At 44.5% G+C, this 24,055-nt stretch overlaps 2 protein-coding genes across 7 annotated transcripts in view; one reads left to right on the forward strand and one right to left on the reverse strand.

Annotated features, from left to right (window-relative positions):
• The window catches only part of LOC128876293 (histone acetyltransferase KAT7), a 28,184-nt gene extending 12,905 nt beyond the window's left edge, over positions 1 to 15,279 (forward strand). For 3 of the 4 annotated variants that reach the window (XM_054122515.1, XM_054122517.1, XM_054122519.1), the window contains exons 10-13: positions 5,710 to 5,803; positions 11,804 to 11,950; positions 12,062 to 12,168; positions 12,535 to 15,279. In XM_054122515.1, the coding sequence (XP_053978490.1) occupies positions 5,710 to 5,803; positions 11,804 to 11,950; positions 12,062 to 12,168; positions 12,535 to 12,657 (471 nt within the window). In that variant the 3' untranslated portion in view covers positions 12,658 to 15,279. The remainder of the gene's footprint in view (positions 1 to 5,709; positions 5,804 to 11,803; positions 11,951 to 12,061; positions 12,169 to 12,534) is intronic. The other variant, XM_054122518.1, reaches the window with a different exon arrangement.
• Positions 1 to 24,055, reverse strand: part of LOC128876294 (uncharacterized) — a 35,127-nt gene that overhangs the window by 6,708 nt on the left and 4,364 nt on the right. Inside the window, exons 2-5 of one of the 3 annotated variants that reach the window (XM_054122523.1) lie at positions 8,866 to 9,342; positions 8,599 to 8,774; positions 8,305 to 8,441; positions 6,448 to 6,659 (exon numbers count right to left, since the gene is read on the reverse strand). In XM_054122523.1, the coding sequence (XP_053978498.1) occupies positions 6,448 to 6,659; positions 8,305 to 8,325 (233 nt within the window). In that variant the 5' untranslated portion in view covers positions 8,326 to 8,441; positions 8,599 to 8,774; positions 8,866 to 9,342. Of the gene's footprint in view, positions 1 to 2,543; positions 3,440 to 3,526; positions 4,977 to 6,447; positions 6,660 to 8,304; positions 8,442 to 8,598; positions 8,775 to 8,865; positions 11,787 to 24,055 lie in introns of those variants that run through there. The other 2 variants (XR_008456991.1, XM_054122524.1) reach the window with 2 other exon arrangements.

Here is a 24,055-nt window from a genome sequence, read left to right on the forward strand (position 1 = left end):
GTTTCGACAATTTTTCGTAGGAAACTAATCAGTCTTTTTCTAAATCGACCAAGCAGCAAACGTTGTTCCATCGTTTGGAAAGTTTCGACTTGTGGTCCGACGCGTCGCGTCGCGTCGCGTCGCGTCGGATCGATTCGCCGTTGGACGTTACGCAGGAAATCTACAAGGGGTCCACGAACGAACAACGGACGCTTGGGCTCCAGCCAAAAGGAAAGTGGTGTCGAGAAAGGGGCGAATGAGCGACGTCGATTAATAAGTCTGTGCAGAAATTTTCACGCAGACCTACTCGAGGTGGGGTAACCAAGATTTTTCTTTGGATTCGAGAGCTCGGGGATAAACCGTGTGTCTACTCGACCCTCCACTTTTCCTAGCATCCGTCTCATTGATAAATTCACAACGTCCCTCGAGACGCCAGCCCCTATCCGGACACGCGGACCAAAGAAATCTGAAGGGGCGAGCTGCTCGACTCGTTTATTGTTTTCTGTATTCATTCTTCGACTGCGTCCAATCCCCTTATCAACCCTCGGACGATGGACATATATGTATAGACATGTCTGGGTCAGTTCTGAACAGTAATTTCTCTGATAATATTTCAGAAAACTCTGCACAAAGATAAGATATTTAACAAAAAATTAGCTATCTCTCTTCTACCGACTAGAAATCGTGTTTAGGGTTTAATAGTTAAAAACTACTCCAACACTCTAGAATGGGCCAGAAGATAAAAACGATAGAAATCAAAACTTGTATATATACTAAAAAAAAGTGATTAATGTCCCAAATAAATATAGATTCATATTCCTAAATGAACATTTCATTTCAACGTGTTCAACAGCCCTCGTTTCGACGCGAATCGGAGAGAGCTCTTTTAAAAGGTTTTTTATCGAGGAAATGTTCGCTCTAACAGTCTTATTAAATCTAAACAGTCCTAACGGTTAAAAGATGGTCGCGTGAAACTTGGCGTACACCCCGTATGTCAAGAGGAACGCTTTGTTCGGTATAAAGAAAGTGGAGGAGGAAACTCGGTGCATCTAAATATAGAAGTGACCGTCGCGAGGAGCTGTATAACCTTTAAGCGACGCTCACATCGTGTCTTGCGCGCTATCGAAGAATTCGCGATGCGAATTGGATCACAGTCGAGGCAGAAGTTGATTCGAATAATTGCTCGACGAATAAAAACTCTGACTCGAGGATAAAATCAAGTTTCTGTAAGAGTGAGGAACACCACTGGAATCGATTGAAATGTTTTTGCTCAAACAGCTTACTCTAACTTTCTTTCATCTTCTATCTGTTTTGTAATTGGACTTCAATTATAGCCAGATATGTTAAAATTATTGAAAGTTTTTTAGAAGAATCTTACGAGACAATTATGTTGAAATAATTGAATAATTTGAATTTTCGAGTGTTTTCTACTTGGACAATTTAGAAATGAAATATTTAGTTGGCCGGGTGCGACACATGTGGTCCAACCGTGATCACGAGGCACGTGGATGTTTAGACTAGCGCTGCCTATAAATTTCTGTTATCTTTTGTAATCGAAACGCTCTTGGTCAGATAGGAGAGTACACGAGAGTCGATGTTGATAGTTAACCGATGAAATCCAGTTAATCCGTCAATAAGGTGGATCGCGATAAATGTTAGACGTAACATCTTCTATTTGCTTTGCGCTAAAAGTGCGAGTACACGAATTTGGCGTGTAAATCGGATATAATCCGTTGACGCGAAGAGTGTTTCGAATAAAAAGGGTATTCTACCGTAGCTCGTGAATTTTCTCGTTCTTTATTGCGATCAAAAATTGTAAGGAGCCAGCCAAGTGGTTGTGATTTCAAGTTCGACGAGTGAAAGAGACGTTGGACAATTGTTTTATTCGCCTTATTCGCTCAGCCGTGCAGACGTTCGTTCACCTACGCACGACTCTTGGACGTCCGACGTCGGTTGTATGCGCCAAAGTGTTTATGAACGCTCAAGGAACGAAACAGATATATGCGATGGATGCCTTGGTCGCCGCCTGCTCGCTCGCTCGCTCGCTCGCTCGCGTTCCAACGCCTCTGTCATCGCGCAAAACCCTCTCGCTCGCTCCATCGGCGCTTTGCACTTTATGGTACGATGATACGCAGAAAAGGATACCGACCGATTGGAAACCTTTTACGATCGACGCCACTTGCGTCGTGACTCCTTTCAGCGACCACGATCGACCAACGGCTGCGAGAGGCAATCGTGGTTCCATGGAAGAGCCCAAGTTCCGTGGAAAGCTTATCACTCGACGACTCCCAGCGCATATATCGCTTTGTCGCATTGCCTGACGAGAGAACCGCCGCGCCGCACGCCGACGTGGACATGGAGAAAGGGACAGAGAGCAAAGGACAAAGAAAGGGCGCGAAGATTCGATCAATTGCTCCATAAACGATAGGTCTGCTGTGCTCCTCCACGATCCCTTTCAAACTATCGTTTTCAAACTCTTTTTAGGAATATACAGAGTGTTCCGCCTAACTTTGCTACTTGGAATATAACTCGGTTAACGTTATAAATACCAATCATAAGTGTACCTATTAAAACACATGTTGCCAAGCATGTTTTGTCTGTTGGATCGGCACCCTGGGATAAGTGTTTGTCTCGAGTGGGTCTGCGGGCCTCCTCATTGTTCGAAAGGTTCGCGTGCTCGGCATTCTTGGTTAAAGGAAATCTGAAATCTGCAAGCGAACGGGCTCGAAACAGACTCTGCTATTAATCCGCCTGGCATTCGTGGTTTTCCTCTCCTTAAACGGAAATCGGGACACGGTTCGTTTCGCCGCAACGTGACTCACGATCGACCGACACCGTGAATCGATCCACGTTAGAATCTTTGGTCGATTTTCTGAGAATATCGATTGTTTCAGAGTCAATAATCTTTGTTTCGTATCAAATTATTTCTCCTTTTTGCGACAATAGTAAATAGAGGTTGTACCTTATCGGTGTAGGAAACTTTCTTCGAATCATCCCTAATAAAAAAAAACCGAAGGGAAATAGCACGGAAAGGAAAAGCAGAGCGCGAGGACCTTTCCTGCGTCGCACGTCCATGGTGGGGACATCGAGACGGCCGTGAACGGAGCAGGGACTACTGACCCAAGGACGTCGCGGGCCCCAGATTCTCGTCTTCTCTTCTCCTTCTATCCGTCGGTTTAGCTTCCTTGCACTTCAACTGTCGCAACGTTTCTTCGTCCCCGGTATAAAGTTCATCGTGGCTCTTCCCATACTTGAAAAAACTCGAGGCTCGATCCAAAGTTTAGTCAGAAAAATTCCACTTGGCACAAAACCTACTCGAAAACAATACTTACAAATTTAAAACAAACATTCCATTAGAATCTTCAAAACATGTTTACGTTCGATTTAAATTTCAAACGGTGTGTACGGACGTCTCGAGCGTGCTTTTGTTTTTGTTTTTTTTTTATCTCCAAGGTTGCAACTGAAATACACACAAGCGCGAATTTATTTTACTCTTCATTCATTTCTCTGATATCTAATTCAATTCTAAGTTGAAGAATTAACCTACGAGGATCCCATATTCTGTCTCTCGACAATATACCCTTTCGCCTATTCGATGAACAACCATAATCCTCGTTCGTAGGGCCCAAAACCTTTTTCTTCTCCTATCCGCGCTTTCGCTTCTCTCTTTCTGGCCCAGCTGACGCGAGCCTCCTTCTTCTTCTTCTTCTTCTTCTTCTTCTTCTTCTTCTTCTTGTAACGTCGAATACGCACCAACACCATGGCCCGAGTCTTCTCGAGTTGTGCGTCCTTCGAACCGTTGCTGCCCCACTCGCCAGTTAGCAACAGCACGACTGCCACGGCCGGAAATACCGGGTGTTCGAGTTGTATATACCAGGATCGTTCTTGGCCGTCGAAATGGGACCGAGGGGCGTGGAATGATTAACGACGGATCGTACGCACGAGGTGGCCTCGACCATTTGACGCTGGATACGCATATACTCTCAACTCTGACGAATCTACGAATCGAAATCGTTTCGCTACTGGGTCATTTTCCATGTAGATTCTTCGTTTCTTCAAATTAACTCTGATGGTATCGTGGCAAAGACAATAAATTTGGATAGGTTTACGTGGATTTTAGTAACATAGTAGATGGTATAGTACATGGTAATTGCGATTTGTCAAGTGTGACCCACGAATTTTGTTGATATGTAATTTTACACAAAATTTATCTAATCTCTGGCGTGCGCGATACACGGAATTCATAGTGTGTTAAAGGCGTGCGCCCATTTGGTGCCACGGTAAAAATACGTTGTCGAAAAGTTAACATGTTCGTGGTCGCGAGTCTCTATTATACGGGGTGTGGTAAAATTGATGATCCCAACTTTTGATGAATACAGATGGATCCTTCGAATCGAGCAAAATGGACATGGAGCAAATGGATCTAAAAGGACACCAGACAAATTTAATTCCGTTACCTCGAGTATCTGCTTCGGTACTGATTGCTATGCCAGCTTCTCTCGCCAAGAAATAAAGAGAAATCCGGCAATTCTTGAACGTGTAGGAACTTTAATAAAAAAGAAAAAAAAGTGTGGCAAGACATGCATCCAAATGGGTGAAACACACTTTGAAGCTTTTCTCTAATTAAATAAAAAACTAATTTACTATATATTAAATGACGTTTTTTTATGGTAAAAAATTCGTCGACAAAATAATTTCCTCGTTGAGTGCAATTGAGATGCAGTTGCACATGTACATACGAAAAAGTTCCTAAAGAAATGGTTGAACCATATCCGACCTTGGCCATATAGGCGTTCACGTGTTTAAACTACCGTATCCGATGAACGTCGGATAAGAGCCGTTTCTTCAACGTCGAGTTACCGTGCTGTCGGTGAATGTCACGGACTAGTCAATGCTTGCGCATCGTATACAGGGTGATTCTAATGTCTGAAGCACGCTGGTTGTATTCCAACAGTTTACCCTATGTGGTTTGCTTGGCAATTATATCGGGTGTAGAAATGAATGATGTGCCTTTACATTCGAGTGGTTAAGATAATACCCGGAACGTCCTTGGCGTCTCTGACGCGTTTAATGAAACATACTACGGCCTGAAACCTGGTCGTTTGGAGATATCGATAATCCATTGTGTTTTCGTGTGACGAAGGTCACGACGCATCTTCGTGTCGCATTAACGTCACAACGCTCGCGATATTGTGTCTGGTTACACATGCGAGTGGTCGCGCGTCTGGCCGAAGCGTGTCGAGTGTGCTAACGCGCGCTGAACAAAAACATTATTCAATTTTTTTCCACGTAAACACGTCTGCGTTCCTACTATTTGGATGAGAGCCACTTATTGCGCCGCGAAACGCCAAACTCGATAACCTTTGATCCTTCCAATACCTAGAGGGAGTACGCAAAACTTTAAACGCTTCCTTTTTTTCTGTTGAAATAAGCGATTCAATTGTTTTTCTATCAGAGGCATGTTCGATCAGAGTTTTATACTCGGGAGTAAAAGGAAATAATTGTACTTGTCGATTCACTCCTCTTCCATTAAAATGCATTTTTTAATATAAAAATTATGTAGAATTTTGAAGAGGAGAATCGACGAGAAAGGATTCGATAATGTAAAATAATGGAAATGTAAAGTATGCACGGTGTATGCCAGGATCCCCCGATAGACATATTTATCGTCTGGCGACGCCGGCGAGTCGTTTCGTCCGAGAATTCTGAATCATCTTTGTTCTATTCCAGGAAAAGAACTCTTTCCTCAATTACAACGTATCCTGTATTCTGACGCTGCCGCCTTATCAACGTCAGGGTTACGGCCGGCTCCTCATCGATTTCAGTGAGTACAGCCTCGTTCTTTCGTTTTATTTTTATCTCTTCTTTTCTTTCCTCGCGCACGCACGTCCGTTCGACCTTGGCGCGTTCAGAGAGACAGAATGACGACATCATCCGGACGAAATCGAAAGGATAACCGAATTAGGAGCCGGAGTTTATAGGAGGAACCGCCTCCGCGGTTTCGATGGCGTGGTTTCGTCGACGTTGCGGTCGCTACGATTGAAAGCTACCGTCCGGCGACCGGCACGCGCCGCGCGTACAATTCCTCGCAGAGGTTCGTTCAGCCTCTGTCGTCGACGAACCACGAACGGTCGTTAAAATTACTGACCGTAAGTAGACCTACCTAGCCAGCCGATCTGAAAATTAGCAATCGTTGTCATGGAGAAATAATCGATTGAAACTCGGTTTTCGATGATTGCAAAGCAAAAATATATATCAGCTGATAGAGATGGTAGTCGACGTTTCTCAAAGTTTTCAAAAAATTCCTTATGGATCTAAAAGAAAAAATGGCAAAAAACACCCGGAGAAAATTGGTTAGGATACCACCTCCTTACGGAATGTTCTACTTCAAAATTGCTCCCACGATAAGAAACTACACTAAACACTAGCAATCCACGTGTTAATTTCCAACTATATATATATTCTTACGTGACGGTAGTTGTTCGCCAGAGATTATAGCGGTAAAGGTAATAATGGTGGCGCAGATACGGAATCGTTGCTCTCGGTGCCGAGATGAAAGGCAAAGAAGATTCCGAAAATCGAGACGACTCGGTTGGGATTCCCCGCGGCCTCGATCCACCGAGTAGACGGAAAAGAAAGGTCCATCCAACCCTCTTCCCCGTTGTTCCCTGTTTATCCGTCTGCTCGAAACGTCGCGAAAGAAAGAAACGGGTTAGCAGTTGAGAATGGTGTGCGTGGGGTTGCGATACTCGTCCCGTCTGGAGTCGCGATCGTCTCCGAGGCGTAGAAACCCTCGCACGAAAACGCCCCCCTTCCTACTAGCCAACCTGTATACCGCGAAGAACGTAGAGCGTTGATAATTAAACGCGAGCTTTTTGCCGTGACGTCATTTTCATTGATGCCGACGAGCCGAGGCGGGAGTGTGGGTCGCTGGCGTAGGGGTAGCACGACGACTAAGGGAGAAGGGTGCACGGGGCTAGGTGGCTGGGCTTGTGGGTCGACGTACTATGCGGAGTCGCCGAGAATCGTGGTCGGAGCAGAACGATGAAAGGTGGGGGTAGTCAGGCGCGAACCCTCTCGATGGCCGATAGGGGTGCAGTGTATTATTATTTTGTACATAATAGATGTCTAGTATATGTCAATGTCGTTTACCGACGAACGAGGTTGAAATTAGTATCGTACAGAATATCTTATACATATATAGAGGCTACTAAATCGGTTACCTCGATAGTTGCAACAGTTATTCTGCAATAATCAAGCATTTTTTTTTATAAGAATACACTCGATCGAATATCGACGCTTATCATTCAACCCTAAATCCATACATTATTACTGCCATAGATTTAACCATAGTCAGAGATCGAACTCGTACCTTCCATGGAAAACCAAACCACTTAACTCTACATCTTGCACGCCGGAAGAGCTAGCTTGTCTACCGCTAAGATCGAAAAGAAAAACAGCAAACGAACGTTGAAATAGAGAAAAATAGGCGCAACAAAGTTCGATAATATTCGAGGCAAGTGTGGGTGGGAAATTGGGAACGTTTGGGCGGTGTGCAAGCTAGGAACGGTCCTGGGGGTAGCCCTGCCGGGTTTTCCGCAGGGGCTACCGCGGCGTGAGAGACGTTACGTGTTGGTGGGACGGCGCGGCGCGGCGCGGCGCGGCGCGGCGTCGCGGTGGTAGTGGTGACGGGGATAGCGGTGTGTGTAGGTCTGGAATGGAATGGAGTGGAATGGTTAGCGGAAAGTGCGACGCCCGGCGTCTCGCCGCATCGATCGGCCCCCACGAACCTCGCGGAGTCGCCAGCCGCCGTGCTCTCTCTATGTACCTACCTGCCCGTTTGGCTTACACACGCGTCCCACACAGACAGACACGCGCCGGGATTCGTCTCGCGCACGGGGTGTGTCCCGGTGCACCTTGTTCCACGGAGGAATTCCCAGCGAAACGAGACGAGACGAGACGAGACGAGACGGGAATCTGGGGCTGTTTGGAAACTCGTCGGGGATCCTCTCCAGGGCGAAAGCGTTGACCTCTCCGCCGTGGATCGCGGTCTGTCGGACCTTAGAGCGCTCATGGACCACGTGGTCGCAGAACGCGTGTCTCGCGGAGATAACCAGAGATTGGGAGTCCGAAGATCTTTTGCGGGTGTTTTATTAATCGCAGACTTTATTCGTTAGGAAATGTCAAATGATGTCTGTAGACTCGATGAAGGGCGAGTTTAAGGTTACTTAAACAGGTGGTTCATTTATCTTTTCATTTATCCAGGTTGCGAATTGTCTTATTGAACGAGATTAGAATAAATACTCGACTAACTTATACAAGTACCTGTGATTTGTTGGTAATCATGTCTGTGCACGTTTCAACGTCATCTTCCAAGAGAGCACGTTATTCCTGTGAATGAACTTTGAATCCAAGGTCATCTCAAGGTCGTATGGTTCTCCGTTTTGGTATCAACTACCACGCTGTGGAATTACAAATACTTGGATTACCTCGAAGGTAACGACTAAACTGCGGTAATATAGAAACACACAAAAAAATTAAAATATACATAATCTATGTTCAAGTATTCTACAATTAATACAACAATATTGTTATTTCGTCTTGCATAAGAGCACATACCATTCGGTTATGTTTGCAGTGCATCTATTATATTAGTTTGCGTATCATAAATGTATAAAATCCGCAGTCTAGTAACGAGGGAATATTCGCGAAGAAGTCTGGCTAGATTAACGCAGAAATTCCTCTGCCAAGGTGTACACTCCTTCCGAATAGGACGAAGATGGTGTTAAAAATCTCTGAAAAACAAAAGTCGCATTACTAACCGAAGAGTAGGCAGACCCGTTCGCCAGACTCGAAGGGTTAAAGAAGGTATCGCGTTAGACACACCCTGTACATCTTTTTGCGGCCCTTGGCCGAGCCAGTAGCACAGGTCGGCCCTATATGTAGTGATTTCCACCTGGTTCGATTCGAAACGACCGACACGTAGGGCTCGCAATCGCATGACCTCTCGTGACCTCGCCCCACGAGTGCCTCGTAGGGCGTAGGATTGGCAGGGCCACCGACGCCTTTTTCCTCCGCGTAGGGCAGCCACCCCGCAGAAGAGGAAGAGGAAGAGGAGGTGGAGGAGGAGGAGGAGGAGGAGGAGGAGGAGCAGCAGCAGCAGCAGCAGCAGCAGCAGAGGGACGAGGGAGTCCATGAACCTTCCCCGACCAGGCTGCTGTCACGCCGATCCATCCACCCACTGCTCTGCTGCTTCCTCTTCAACCCTCGTCGCCGTTGTTCTCTCGTCCTTCTAGTCAGCGCGCTTTTTCCTCTTCCTCCATGCTCCACCACCACCTCGGGAACAACGCCGATCCCGAAACCCTACGAACCGAATGCGTAATGAATGCGCTCTACCAACAGGCCAAAGTGACGTAGAGCCATTCATCATTCAGGTTTTGTTTAATAATCTACGTGATATTTATTTGTAGTATCGAATACTATCGATCTCTAGTTCTATCGTACTACGATACAATCACATCCAAAGAGTTTCAAGTGCACGAGAATCTTGTATTCGTATTAAAGCAGGTGTTTTGTGTATTTTGCACATAACCCTGATAAAAACGTTCAAGTTGTAGAGTTTTATGTATCGAAACACAACGAAATAATCCAGAGAATGTCGTATCACTCGATCTCCACTTTCATATCCCTAAACGTCATTCGAATCTAGATGGTTTCTGACGTGGAATCATGGAAGCGCGTCAGAGATGTGGTCGAAAAGAATCGAGGGTGGGTGGCGGCTGCGGAGGTAGAGGGTAGACTGGTGTTCTCTCCTGGTCCAGAAAGCTGGAGAAGAAAGAGGAGGAGGAGAATGGTCGTTGAACCTCTCAGGCTCCGGCTCCGGGACGTCCTGGAATAAGCTCGATGGCCGCGGCGGTCCACAAAAATTGTCGTCGTTTTTGTCCCCCCATCCCGACACCCGTCATCTTTTTCGATTCGTTTTCTCGCGAATTCGGGGGAAACGCTTTTACTATCGTCTCGATCTCGATTATTCGGCCAATGAGAGAATTCCGCGGTTATTTTGGGATAATCGCCGCGACGGCGACGCTTCCGCGAGAATCTGCATCCGACCGCGACTAGTCGTTGAACCTCGCGAATATCCGGACGTTCCTGGCGTCCAGGCATCCGAGACACCGGAACAACTTGGTCGTTATTTAATATTTAATATTACACAAATATCAGATCCCTTCCAGCAGCTATACTTGGCAACTTTTTTTACGAAACCACATCGTAATAGAGTAACGGACCTCGAATACATTTACATAAAGAAAATGACGAAATCTACTACCACCTACTACCATCTATAGAAATAGTAACGTTAATACAGCGATTCTTCCGGCCTTTGGGCAACGCTGCGATGATTTTTCAACAACCCAAGCTAGGTGTACGGTTTTACCGCTGCCAAGTGCTCGGCGAAGCCGAAATATTCTCGGATCGATGAGTTCGCGTGTCTTTTTAAGCGCGGCCGCGTACCAATGCGGAATCGATACAGACATGCGCCAGATTCTCGCGAATATAACGGATGACCCCATAAACTGGAGAAATTGGTTTAGGTCGCGCCGACGCGACGTCGCCGATCATCGATTCCTCATTTATTTAATTAGCTAATTAACTCATTAGCTCGCACGACTGAAAGGGAAACCCTTTCGTGTAACTTACGCGTTGATATTTCGGTTTGGTTAGAAAATGTTTGTTTCTCAAACATATTACTCGGAGCTATAGTTAGTTAGTTAGTTACGGAAGATACCAGGTAATTAGTTGCAACGACAGAAATGTCGATCGCGGTCTAGGTTGGTTCCCATGAGTTAGGTTTGCACGTGGCGGCTATAAGAGCAGTAAACGTGTTCATGCGGATACCAAACGGGAGAATGTTGACTATTACGCAGGACATTTTTAGGGTAACTCGCTGTGAGAGTCCTGGTTCCACGTTTGGTATTCTGGGTGTTGTAGTGATCGTGATGTAAAACTTTCGGGTCTTTCGCTATTCGGCTCTATGATTCTTTCAACGAATAGATGAATAATTAAACAGATTTGTTAATTCACGAATCCGCACAATTGGACAACTGATTCAATTGGGCTCCTGGAGGGGTCAGACGAACATCGACAGTGCCGTATCATTGGAAAGTTCTAATTACAATTTGAGGGAGAAGCAAAGAAAGAACTTGTTTTTCCTAAGATATTTGGCAGACCTAGCCCAAACCTAACCTTCGTTCTAGCTTGCTATTCATGATGTCCTTTTGAACCGTATGCAATCCACACCCCTTGGTGATCAAATCTGAAAATGGAGGTCCTGTTTGTCTAAATGATTTTTCGTTAGGACAGTGCGCCGCGGCGTTTGATCCTTTGTCGGTCACTGACACCAGAAATGGTTTGTAGCGGTGGCCGTCGATTCGACACACGGACACGTGTGTGTACGTATGCGGACGCACCACCTCTGTACCTATGCGGTTTCGACGGGCACCGTGTCTCGCGTAATCGGAATTTCATGGTTCGTTTAATAGCCCGTGCGCACAAGGACCCTGTACAGTCTGTAAACGACACGACGCGACGCCTCGCGACATACGTCTTTCTACTCGCGCGAAATCGCACATCACGGCCCGAATTTCACGCTCACGCAACACTTGACGCACGCGAACCGACTATCGTCCACTCCTATCCCCCTTAAATATAAATAAATACACACCGACCCTCATCCTAACCCTCCTAATTCAACGATCCCAACGTTCAGATCGTCGTACGACAATGGAACTGGAAATGACCGATCGTCGACGTTTTTTTTATGCAGGCTACTTATTGACCAGGGTGGAGAAAAAGATTGGCTCGCCCGAGAAGCCTTTATCTGATCTGGGCTTGATCTCGTATCGCAGCTACTGGAAGGACGTTTTGCTGCAGTACCTCTGCAACTTTGGGGGCAAGGAACTCTCCGTTAAAGGTAATATGTATCATCTCACAGTCCTAGCCTCAACGTCGAGGCTTCTTCGACGCTCGACCGCTGATGCGCATTGCTCGCGCGTTTTCTTATCTCGTTTGCGTGTCTTTTCAGACATCAGCAAAGAGATGGCCATCGACTCGTACGACATAGTCAGCACCCTGCAGGCCCTCGGTATGATGAAGTACTGGAAGGGCAAGCATATCATCTTGAAGAAACAGGTAAGTTTCCCCTTTCTGATTCTAATTTGTCTCGAGGGGACATACACCCGCAAGGGGATACGGGACACCTCTCGGCCGCGAGATAACGCTCGTAACCAGCCCTCCATCGTTCTACGAACGACCGTGTCGCATCGCGTCGTATGATTTACGGGGGTAGAAAAGTTGGTCGACAAACACTCTCACCTAACGAAATTACGATCGAATCGTTCCGAAAGCATATATAACTTGCGTATGAAATAGGGCCTAGGACTTTTGAGCGTTTTATTCGTCATCGACACTAAAGTTACCAACGATCCCCAAAAGAACGACAGATAAAGGTAAAATCGGGAGAAACATATCGGTGGAGAACCGTTGAAATAATTTCAGGACGTGATCGACGACTACAAAGAGAGGGTGAAGAGACGGGGACCCGTCTACAAAGAGATCGATCCGGAGTGTCTGAAATGGAACCCCTTCCAGCCTCCCAAGACGCCCTCCACCACAAACTAAGGTTCGCTGCAAGCAGGAGCTCAGAGTGACGCCGACGTCGGCCTTCCCCTTCTCTGTTGATTGTCGACCGAGGGCGGTGGTCGATCTCTTTCTTCGTTGCCGTCGACTTCGCCTTTCCTCTCCACCCCACCCCTCCCGTTGCCTCCTTTTTCCTCCTCCCCCGCAGTAGTTCCTCGCGACGGTTCCGTTCGACCGTCTCTCGCCTTTTGCGAGACTGGCCGAGGAAGCTCGCAAGCCGCGCAGATTTCACGCCCGTAACGATCCGTAAAACGCGTGAAAACCCCTTGGAACAATTCCTCTGAGACCTCTCTCGTGACCTCTGTCCAGAGGAGACCAGAGAAGCCAGTTGATCCCGGCGACGCCGACAGCGTCTCTGATTCGCTAGAATCAATTGGTCGCGTTCCTTTGACACTCGAGAAGAGCGAATCCAATCGTGGTAGATGCAAGAGTGAAGGGCTGAAAGCTACAATCATTCGAGTCCTTATTGAAACAAATTTTCAATAGAACAGTAGTTTTTATTACTTCTACCTGGGAAACCCTCGAATTTTCTCTTGTTTACACCCTACAATTCTTATAGATCCGTCACTGGATTTACTTCACTTTTTCTCGAGTGACCGTTTTCCCGAACGTTTTATCGACTTTCTCCGGTTATATCGTCGCGTCGAAAATGTGCAAGGAACTCTGAAATATGTCGCGCTGCAGTCGCGTTGCACAGGACACGCGAAAGAGCAAGAGATACGCTATTGATCGTGCTAAGTAGCTAGCTAAAGCGAGGTGTACGGTTCGCTTTGAAACGGAGAAATTCAAGCCCTATAACACAGACTGTGCGTCGGAGCTGCTCGAACGATGTGAAAATAACTCTCGATAGCTGTCGAGAGTCAAGGTTGAACAGAATCAATTTAAACGCTCGCGACACGCGCCGATCGACGACCATTCGATAAACGTTTGAAAACGTCGACAATGGGCTTCTGCGAATGCCTCGTGCGGTTTCGCGAACGATCGTCGATGCGTACTACATTCCGTTAATCTCTCAAGGGACGAATTTCAAATGGATTTGTTTTTTCTACCAAAGCAATCTTTGTCTCTCTGAATCGATTTTCTCACATACCCTTTAATATTTTATTTGATTTTATTTTACTTATTTCTAGCAAGTATCGAGTAATTTGTATAACAAGTCAAACGTACCCATGTGTGTCAATTCCCTCGAGAGGTTAAGTCAGGTTATGTCGCATACCGATGCTGCGACGCGTGCCGTTGGTATCGCTCGACCGCTCGACGCGTCCTTTCCCAAACTTTATTTCACAAACACTTTTCACCTTAACAATCTACAACATTTATATTCTTTTACGGTCATTTACATTTTGTTAACATGAGAAATAAACAGACAAGACACATTTCTAACGACATTACTTTGTGACCATCCATAACCTTAAAATGCGATTCAAGTACACGTTACTCTACTTAAACGTTACTTTACTTTTTACGTTTTGGGAGACGCTGCCCCTGGTCACGTTAACCGTCGAGCGTTTCGTGTACGTATTCGTCGACTAGACGATTTTAATCGATTTTTCAACCAAGAATACTGTTATTTAGTTTTATTGACTTTATTTATGTATTTGCAATCATTGTCGGCAGAGAGAAGCGTTAACCCTTCGCGGACGGCCATTTTGGATTGCAAACGTTGGAGAGACGCTGAGAAATGGCTAACAATTATTTTATTTAATGTATAAATTGTACTTTAATTTAACGGATTGCTACGTAGATTTTAAGGAAATCGATGTTTGTTAACTTATAACGACGGCTTTGTAAAGAATTTATCGTTGTGCGTCTAAAACGATGAGAATATGAGATTGTGTAGAAAGATTGACAAAATCTTATTAGAATAATAGATAGCAAATTATCATGTGATTGTCCGATTCGATAAGAAACGTTTTGTCGATCTTAGTAGACACCGTCCGCAAAGGGTTAAAAGAGTTGCCCTTGAAAGGTCGCACGTAGCGGACACGAGTCTCAAGTATGTTTGTATCGTACCTTGAATACGTGGGAATGCAGCTTCAACGCGTTCACTGTCCGAATCTAATGCTCGAATACCACTAAACAGGCCCTGTCCACGGGCCAGCACACGTGTCTAGGAGCTTCCCCCACTCTCCTGCGACTGCGCAGATACATGCGTGGAGTGGTTCCACTTGTGGACAGGACTGTATTATAGAACCTCCGAAAAACTAACATTTTTATAGCAATCAAATATTCCATCTTCTTTGATAGACACTAGACGTAACTGTCCCTGTAAGATAGCTACGTTTCTTCATTCTGCAAACATTTACAAATTAATCGTATGGATATTACAAACCACGAACCTTTTACAATTTTTTTTATCACATCTTGTGCTTTTATGCAAATACGGTCCTGAGGGTAGCGAACAGTGAACGTGTTAAAAAATCATGTAAAAAGACAAGCATCAAATGTTAGAACCAACGATGGATGCTGCATAGACTGAGAATCTTCGCCTTTAACCCTTTGCGATTGTAACATAACCCGTTGGTAGAAATTGTTTTTAGCGACACGAGTTCCCAATCTTTTTATACGCAAATAGGATTAAATAAAAAAAGTATCAAATGGGAATTAATATTTATTACTCTTGAACAGTTTTATTGTTACACATTGTTATTCTTACCATATTTTCAACCAACATACCAATGTAAATATTATCTTAAACAGGGTGAGAACCTCTTTTATAATGAAAAATGAAAGACAATTCAAGATTATCGTGTCAAGTTTACTTAAAAATAATATTTTATCCGCATGAGTTATTACGTCATTGTGAACAGCAATGTCTTTTATCGTGTTTTATTATTATTATTATTATTATTATTATTATACTTTGTAATTGTGTACAAGTACCGAAGACTTTATTTACAAATGCGAATGTCATCCTTTCGAAAATTCGTATCCCAATTTCCTTCTTCAGTATTTTCACAGAAATAAATATCATCATTAAGAATATTAAGGAAGAATATTATTCTACCCAAGTTAAAATTAGTTTAATCATTATCTGCAAAATTAATAGATATTCACAACGACATTTATAAAAATACAATTTTTTAACAATTTCGTCACGGAAAATACAATCCACCGCGACCCCATCTACCGAACGCGTCGCTTTCGTGTCATAATCCAATAATTGTGCAAATATTTTCCTGCGACAAATTTATCATTGTGCTACGTGAATAAACAAGTGATTCAACAAAGATAGAACGTTGCAGATTTCCCGCGCGAGTAATTGCGATACCGTGTTTTGTTTCGTTAACGTTCCTCGTACGTATTATTCTTGTTGTTAAATTGCAAACGTTTTTTCGCAAGAAACATTTTATTTCGAAACTTTTGTAGTTACTAACCACATCTCGTACGATAGTTTTAGATCTTGATTAGACTTGATTTATATTTGAAAAGGATCAAGCGAAATTCAAATGTCATTTTAGTTTCCAGAAGTTTCTTAGAGAGGACTTGTGAAAGCTATCGTTTATGCTATTCGTAGCCCTGTGGTAGCATTCGTTGGCAAAGTTGCCACCGATTTCTTTGATTATATACTTTCTAAGACATTTCTGCTTACAAACAGGTTTTTTATGTCTTCCCTGCTTTGTCTACAATATCTCTATGATACAGATACAATAAGTTACAATAAATTACAATAAATTACACGACTCCAAAATTACGTCATTTACTATGACGAGATTCCAGTTTGTTTCAATTCTCCAATTAGATGACTCCTAGTGCAGGGACTCGATGTAATTTATTTTGTGTATGTTTCATCGACTCTCGATGCTGCTGGTACAGTTTCTCTTACGTGTACAATACTACAGTGCATCGAAACAAAGATATAACCAACGAAACTTGACAAACCTTTGGTTGCAGGTCTCGTGACCAAAATAAAAGAATGTAAGCAACCGTAAATAGGTAGTTTTTCGATGCTCTGTGATTTCTATTAGAACCGAAGCAAAGAGGCAAATAATTGCGTTACTCGAGCTCCTCTGTCTCGGTTCGTGCCGCCACGCGACCCCACGTAACGTCATTATCCCATTAGTTGGCGACATTACGAGGCTACACGGTTTTCCTCCTCTCCTTCGCTCGTCGAGAGAGAAACGATACTCCGCTAACAACGTATCGGTCCGACCACCTAACAACAACAGGGCGGCGCGGCGGTTTCATTTTATTTGTCGATTAAACGAATACACGACGCGCTGGAAATTAAATAAAGCCATTTGCCGAGCGGTCATTAACCGTGTTACGAGACTGCACCGATGGGAGACCGTAAGGTCCATGTTTACATGTGCAGAAATTTTACAAACTTAACTCTTCGAGGCATGGAATTTCAAAGAAAAATAAAACTCGAGCGCCAACGACTTTTTAATACGTTTTCACTTGTTTAACGTTCAGCGTTGGTTCGTAGGCATTGCCAACTAAATGGAAAACTCTACATAAAGCTAAGCAGAAGGTGGCACGGTTTTTAATCCACCTTACCTCAAAGACGTAACTACGCGTAATTACACGGATCGCCCAAGTCTGCACCGACGTGGATCGAAAGCTAATAGATATTTGGAAATAAGCGATTGATGCATTACCAACCAAGCTAGGACATTTATTTCTTTTTCAACGAGTCGTTTCTTTTCGACCGCGAGAAAAATATGGCAGCAGGGCACAGTCATATGAATTGCGCTCCAACAGGTGCCGGGTATCGAGTTCACCAGAGCACCTGAAGAAGTACAATTAACATGCAGCCTCCCCGGGTTCTTCTCACCACCGTCTTCGTTCGGTCTTTTTATTTTCTCTCCTTTTTCACCCCTCGTCGCACGGAGCCTAAATTCCCAACGGTAAAAAGAACGATGATCCGGTTTCGCCGCAGCGCGCGCTACTTCAGGTACCTGACTGACTTTAGATGGCACAGCCTAAAGTACCCGAGTAACGCGTGTTGCATACGACACGTAGCCACGCTGGTCGGTTATACCTGTCGTAAACCTCTGATGTTTGCATTCCAATATTTTTTCTCAATAATTTCTGTAGAATTTGCAGAAAAAGCTAAGCAAGAGGTGGGACAGTTTGTAGCCTAATGAAGATTACGAAACGAAGCTATTTGGTCAGCAGCAATGTCAAGCTTCGTTGGCTGTGATCGAGTGCTTACGATTACATGGATCAGCCAATAAAAAAGAAAGTCTAAACAAAAATTAGAGGCAGCTGACTGGAAAGTCCCCGTGATACTTGTCGAAACATGTATATCGCATGTCGAGACAAAACTCTTGCAAACGGAAAGAAAAGAGAAGAAAGACCGTCGAAACAAACAACGGTGTCTTTATTCTTCCTTTTCATTCTCTGAAATCGTATACAGTTTCATAACGGAAACGGAGAAATTTCATTTCTCTTGTACTTAGAATGCGTTTTCGTTTTTAACGTTGTAAATAAAATCGTGAAATAAAAGTAGCTAAATAAAAAACGATTATACGGGTTGGCGAGCAATTGGAATCCGCGGTTCGAGTTCCTTCGCAACAGCCGGCACATCGTGACATTGAAACTTGTGCCACTCTCGTTGGTAGAGGTAAAGGAAAGTCTCTCCCCCTCCCTGTCACTCTCTCAGTTGGCTCTTTGGCCGTTGTTCGTCGACGAGCAACGATAATAGGCCGGGAAACGTCGACGAACGCGGAGCGAGGGGCAAGAGCTCGATGGAATCAAAGCGAAGGAGCCAGACAGAGGGAGTGGGAGGAACGAAAGAAGAGAAGCGCGACAGCGTCGGAACGAGATAAGGGGAAAGGATCGAATGGATCGCGGGTCGACTGGTAGGGATGAAAGTCAGAGGAGGGATCGAAGAGGGCAAGGTTGCGAACAGACGGTGACGACCATCAGCCAACCACAGTTGGCCGTGCACGCAATAAAATACGTAAATGTTTGGTTCTTTTGTCGAAATTTTCCTCAAAAACTTGCTCGCGATCCAGAATTGGAGAGGATTTTTTATTCGAGTAACAATAGCCGGAGAAACGGATACGGCAGCGCTGGCTCTATTTTCGACTCCAGTTCAAAACAGATTCGCTTATTCGTCTCTTTGGTACATTTTAAATACATAGAATTTGGTCGATGTACATAGAAAAGTAAGTGGTTTCAGAAACCCTTCCTTGTTTCCCACAGTTTCTCAGCTCCCTCAACTAACCACCAAACACTCACAGGGGTTCACGCATGCAATCCAAGTGCCATTGACTCGTACTTTACGTGTACCGAAACGTTTCTCAGAGAACTCGCGATAATCGCGAGACATTTCGTAGGCAAACTTTGGTCTTAGTCGTACCTGAGTGCCGACATCGCTTACGGAATACTAAACGCTCCGACGTAATTCTTCGAGATAAGTACACGCGGTGAGAAGTGGTGCTTTTAGACTCGAACGAAAATTGTCCAACATTTACGACGGGGCCATTTCAAAGATAGGAATCGTGCCTTTGATAACCGATCAAGTCATGAACGTTATGCGGCTAATCAGTGTGTTACCTTACAGCCATTTTCGGTACATGCGAATCATGAAAAGCTCTTGAAAATGTCTCTAAATAATTGAGGTAATTGCGGAATGCGAATGCTTGTAGTTTATAGTAACGTGGACAGAATGTTTCATGACGTACAAACAAGGTACTTAATGATAAAGTATTTTATAATTAACTCTTCAAAATTAATCAAATACGTTTATATAACGTATGTCTACGTCACGCGTACACACATTCCATAAATTCTTTTGCGACCTTTGTGCGATTCACGTTTGTAATAACTGTATCGGACGTTATCAGATTATCTTAAAATCATGTCGACGCGACAACTTTGACGATCCATCTCTAAATCTATGACACAAATATAATTATGAAAATGTATGCGAGCTTTGTGGGCCATTTGTCACTAAAATCAGCCATTACTTCACAACCTGGGACCAACAACTTGCGTTGAAATTAGCTTCATTCGTAGTAGTTTATTTATTTTGGTGTCAAGTCGTTACATTCGTTCCTAGTATACAGTCTGACATCCCAAAGATTATGGATATCAACCATTGTTTACAAAGAAATTTTGAACAAGTTTATGTCCAGTCTCCCGTAAAATAAAAACCTACGTTTCATTCCATCGGCCATTTATAATTGTATTCCTGTGAATTCTACAAATACGAGCCAAAAAAAAAAAAAAATGGAGGACTGTAAGAAACTCGATTCGAAGATATATGTGCAAAGGGAAAAGCCTTTCACGACTCGAACGTCGATCGTTACCGGAAGTCTACGAACCACGCAACCGACAGGGGAGTCTCCGTGTGTAGGACGTGTCTGTGTGTGTCGCGCAACGACCGTTAAGAAACTTCCGCTAGTAGGTACGATGTGGATGAGTCAAGATTACTCGGAAAAAAAGGCCTCCTCCTGTGTAACACAATACACACGTAAGCATCTAACTGGATAGTCGACGGCATTCGAAGAAGAGAAACGTTCCGATTGGAATTCGTGACTCATCTAACGGCAATGCACAAGCGACCATTTTCGCGTATCGTCGACTCTAACACGTTTTTGCGCGAATCACGGTTCTTACGTGTCGACATTTAAATGACAAAATGACGGAAGCTGTGATTCGTAGCAAGCAAGACTCAACCAGAAAGTTTAGATGTTACTCTAAAAATGGGAATCACGACACGGTATAAACTTGTAAAACCCTGCAAATAGTACATTTACTACACGCGCACAAGATTCCCCGAAGGCTTATAGGCGCCCGAGAGGATTACCAACAACTCAATCACGTCGCGTAGCACTGGTTTTTTTTTTTTCTTTCCAGATAAACGCGATGGAGATTTGCAGAAGATAATATTGAATTTCGATGATTTTTCTAGCTAGATTTCCACGCGAATCATGAGTTACGAATCCAATATTTCAACGGATTCGCGAGGATGTATTTCCAGAACATGCAGCAAAAGAGAGAAAATTAGCTGGCGAATGTTAAAAATAACCGTACCTCTTTACGAGCATACCTTCTTCGACCTCCTCTCGACGCCTCTCTCGCTCTCTCTCCCTTGTTTCTTTCGACCAACGGAATCTCGAACGAAATTCGTTTCATGTTTTCAAAACGACGAAACCGCTCTCGTCTTTCGAGGGCAAGGGCCTCGAAATCTGTATACCCTCGGCCAGGAAACCGCTTAAATTTCAACAGCTGAACGAGATCAATTGTTGGTTCCACGGAACCGTTAAATCGAGATCAAGTTGTTTCTTGTGGTTTTATTGTTTGGTTTCCCTCTTCTTTCCCTCCTCTCACCAAGCCCATATTCTTTGGGAATTAGCGCTCGATGAAATTTTGGCGATCCTCGATTGTTCAACGAAAAAGCTATATCTTTCGGTTTAAACGTAACATCTTTCAGAATTTCCTAATCAAAGATTGACATTTCCACTCCGTCCCGTTACACACGTCACTGGGAATTGAACGATACGCGACGATAAGTGGCTTGGTACTTACTCGAGCGGATTGATGGCTCTACACGCACAGATAAGAACGATTTACACACTGGCGAGCACTGTTTGATCCGTTACACTGACCTTGGCAAAAAATTCACGAACGAACCGGCAACCGGCAACCGTCGATTACGTCCATATCGTTAATTTCGCAGAGACCGGTCAGTCATGGGCGAATTCTCACTCGAGTCCACAAGTTCACCGGGGAAGCACATACGCATACGCATACGCATACGCATACGCATACGCATACACATACGCACGCAGAAAAGCAATCCAGCTTGAAATTTACGCGACAGCGAAGAAACGAGGGGGTCTCTCTGTCGCGTCTGCCCTTGAAACTTTTCGTCTACGTGCCTGACCCTCTTTACATGGCACTGAACCGAACTCTGTCCTTGATGGTCGGAACGGTTCAACGATATAGCCAAGCAGGAGCTGGCCAAACGACAGAGGAGGCCTTAAACCAAAACCTGCTGGATATGGTGGGGTCCTTAACGAACTGTGGAAGGATGGTGGGGCGCGATGGAGACTACTCGGCGCCACTGGATCATCCTGCACGGATGGACGCCCCATAACCGATTGTTCGCCGATCTCACGAATTTCAAGGACGTCTACGCGAAACCGGCTGCGAGAAAAACGAGATCTAGGAATCTTTCTCCTCGTCTTTCTCCTCTGCCCCCACGATTCTCCCACCCCATTCAATGCCTTCCCACCCACCTCCATTTTACGTATATACTTTTTTTTCGCAGCAACGGTTGACGTCATCGAGGGATTCGCATGCCATTTCCGTTCGCTTTGTCCAGACGGGACTGCGGGCATATCGAGGCTGGAGAGAACATTTTTAAGTAGGATTACCCCGACTGTAATCCTGTAAGAGTATGGGTACTCTTTTTAAGAGGGATAAAACAACTCTCAACCTTCACTTAATCGCATTCAAATTCTACTCTTTCTGACATATATATATAAAAAAAATAAATTTTAAATTAAAATAAATAAATTGAACAAGAATCCTTTCACTTCCAAAATTGCATTGGTTAAGGAATTGCATACTTGAAACTCATTGTAATTAAAACCACCATGTTTAACGGCAAATTTCCATTCTTTTCTCTATTCTGGTTTTTATGTAATAAAGTTCTAGTAAGTCAAGACATTTTAGTAGTAAATTTTGTATCTAGATGATCGTTTAATCCGTATCTGGTATAAATCGTTCGTACGTAGAGTACGTCCAACACCGACAACATTCCGATTAGATGTTCACTCCAAACTCGTTCCATCTACGTATATCCTGAGCGCATCGGTTACGGTCAGCTTCTGTTCAGTGGCGGACGTTTCATCAAGTACACGCACGTAAGTGTGCGCGCGCGCGCGCGCGCGCGCGTGTGTGTATGTATGTATACGTGTACGCGAAGAATGTAATCCGAGGAAAGAAACGCGTTTTATTCTCGTCATGCTGTATACTATAGTTGTCTTGCATTCTTAGGAAAGTTAGGCGTGTGGATGAGCTTGACGCCCATGGGCGATCAACTTGTAAGATTGACGAGGATAGAAAATAGTTTGTCCTTTGAACTCTATACCCGAAATTTGTTCCATATCTGTTTTGTAACAGTACTCCACAGATGCTTCAATTAATCTAACTCGGTCAATTAGTAATTAAAAACTGTGGTTGTTCACACTGTAGAAAAAGTATTATACTAATTCACTTAATGAGTTTCATCTACTGCTACCGTAAAAAAAGAGTTTATCGAAACCGATGATTCTGTTTGTGAATTACGGCCTATTCATCAAACCTCCTATATCGTTACAAAATACATATACCCGAACACTTGGTTAAACCGAACATGTTTCACGAGATCCCACATGTTCCATGGCCTGGTTAAATACTTTCCTCGGCTAACAAGCAATTCGCGGCTGGGATCAGCAATCTCCCCGAAACCAAAGAATCGGCAGACCACGAACGTCGAAAGCAGCTGCAGACCGAGCAGGAGAGGGCAAGCATACGGAGTGAGAAAGAGAAAGAGAAAGTTCACCACGAAATGGAAGATTTCCCGATGACCAACGCCGCGGCGCCGGTAGTGTCCAGTAATGGATGAATCGTGGAGAAGAGGCAAAGCGAGAAACGGAGTGCATGTGTGTGTCGCGGCCGACCGAGAGAGCGAGAGAGCGAGAGAGCGCCAAGTATAGGGATACAGAGAAACAGAGACAACGATGTTCGGAACACAGCCGGGTGGAGGGGGGGCGCAGACAGGGGCGGGGCACGTCGCGGAGGGCCCCGCAATGGAGGGAAAGAGGTATAGGAGGTAGGAGGCAGGAGGCAGGGGGGAGAAGGGTGCCTAGCAACAGGGCTGCCGGCAGCCGGGCAGAGCAGCGTGATTAAATAAAAGCAGCGTCGGGCACGGCGACCCACCAGGCGTTGACATCAGCGCACATGTATACAAGGAGAGCCTTTTCGAGTGCTCGTGAGAGAGGACTCACGCACGAATCTACGCACCGACACATCGACTTATCGCTGGATGCATACACGTACCACGGACCCGTCCCGGTACCGAATGAACGCACGTTAGTTAGAACCGGCGAATTTACCAAGCCCACATCACTGACTACGCTCAATTCTTTTTTTACATGGTAGATACGTTACAAAGAACGCTGTGTAAAAAATGACACGTTGCTCACGATAAACTACAGAATATCCTACCTGCAACTTTCAACATTCACGAGAAGAATAACGAATAATTATTTGTTTATTTTAATTATTAAATATGCTTGAACGCGTTAAAGTAAATATTTTCTGTAAAGAGAGAATCGGAACGTATGGAGTCGTTGGCTTGCCTTAACTTTCTATTACAACTGGGGACTTCTCTCTCTCTCTCTCTCTCTCTCTCTCTCTCTCTCTCTCTCTCTCT

The sequence above is a fragment of the Hylaeus volcanicus genome, chromosome 5, assembly GCF_026283585.1.
Source record: "Hylaeus volcanicus isolate JK05 chromosome 5, UHH_iyHylVolc1.0_haploid, whole genome shotgun sequence".
Lineage (NCBI taxonomy): Eukaryota > Metazoa > Arthropoda > Insecta > Hymenoptera > Colletidae > Hylaeus > Hylaeus volcanicus.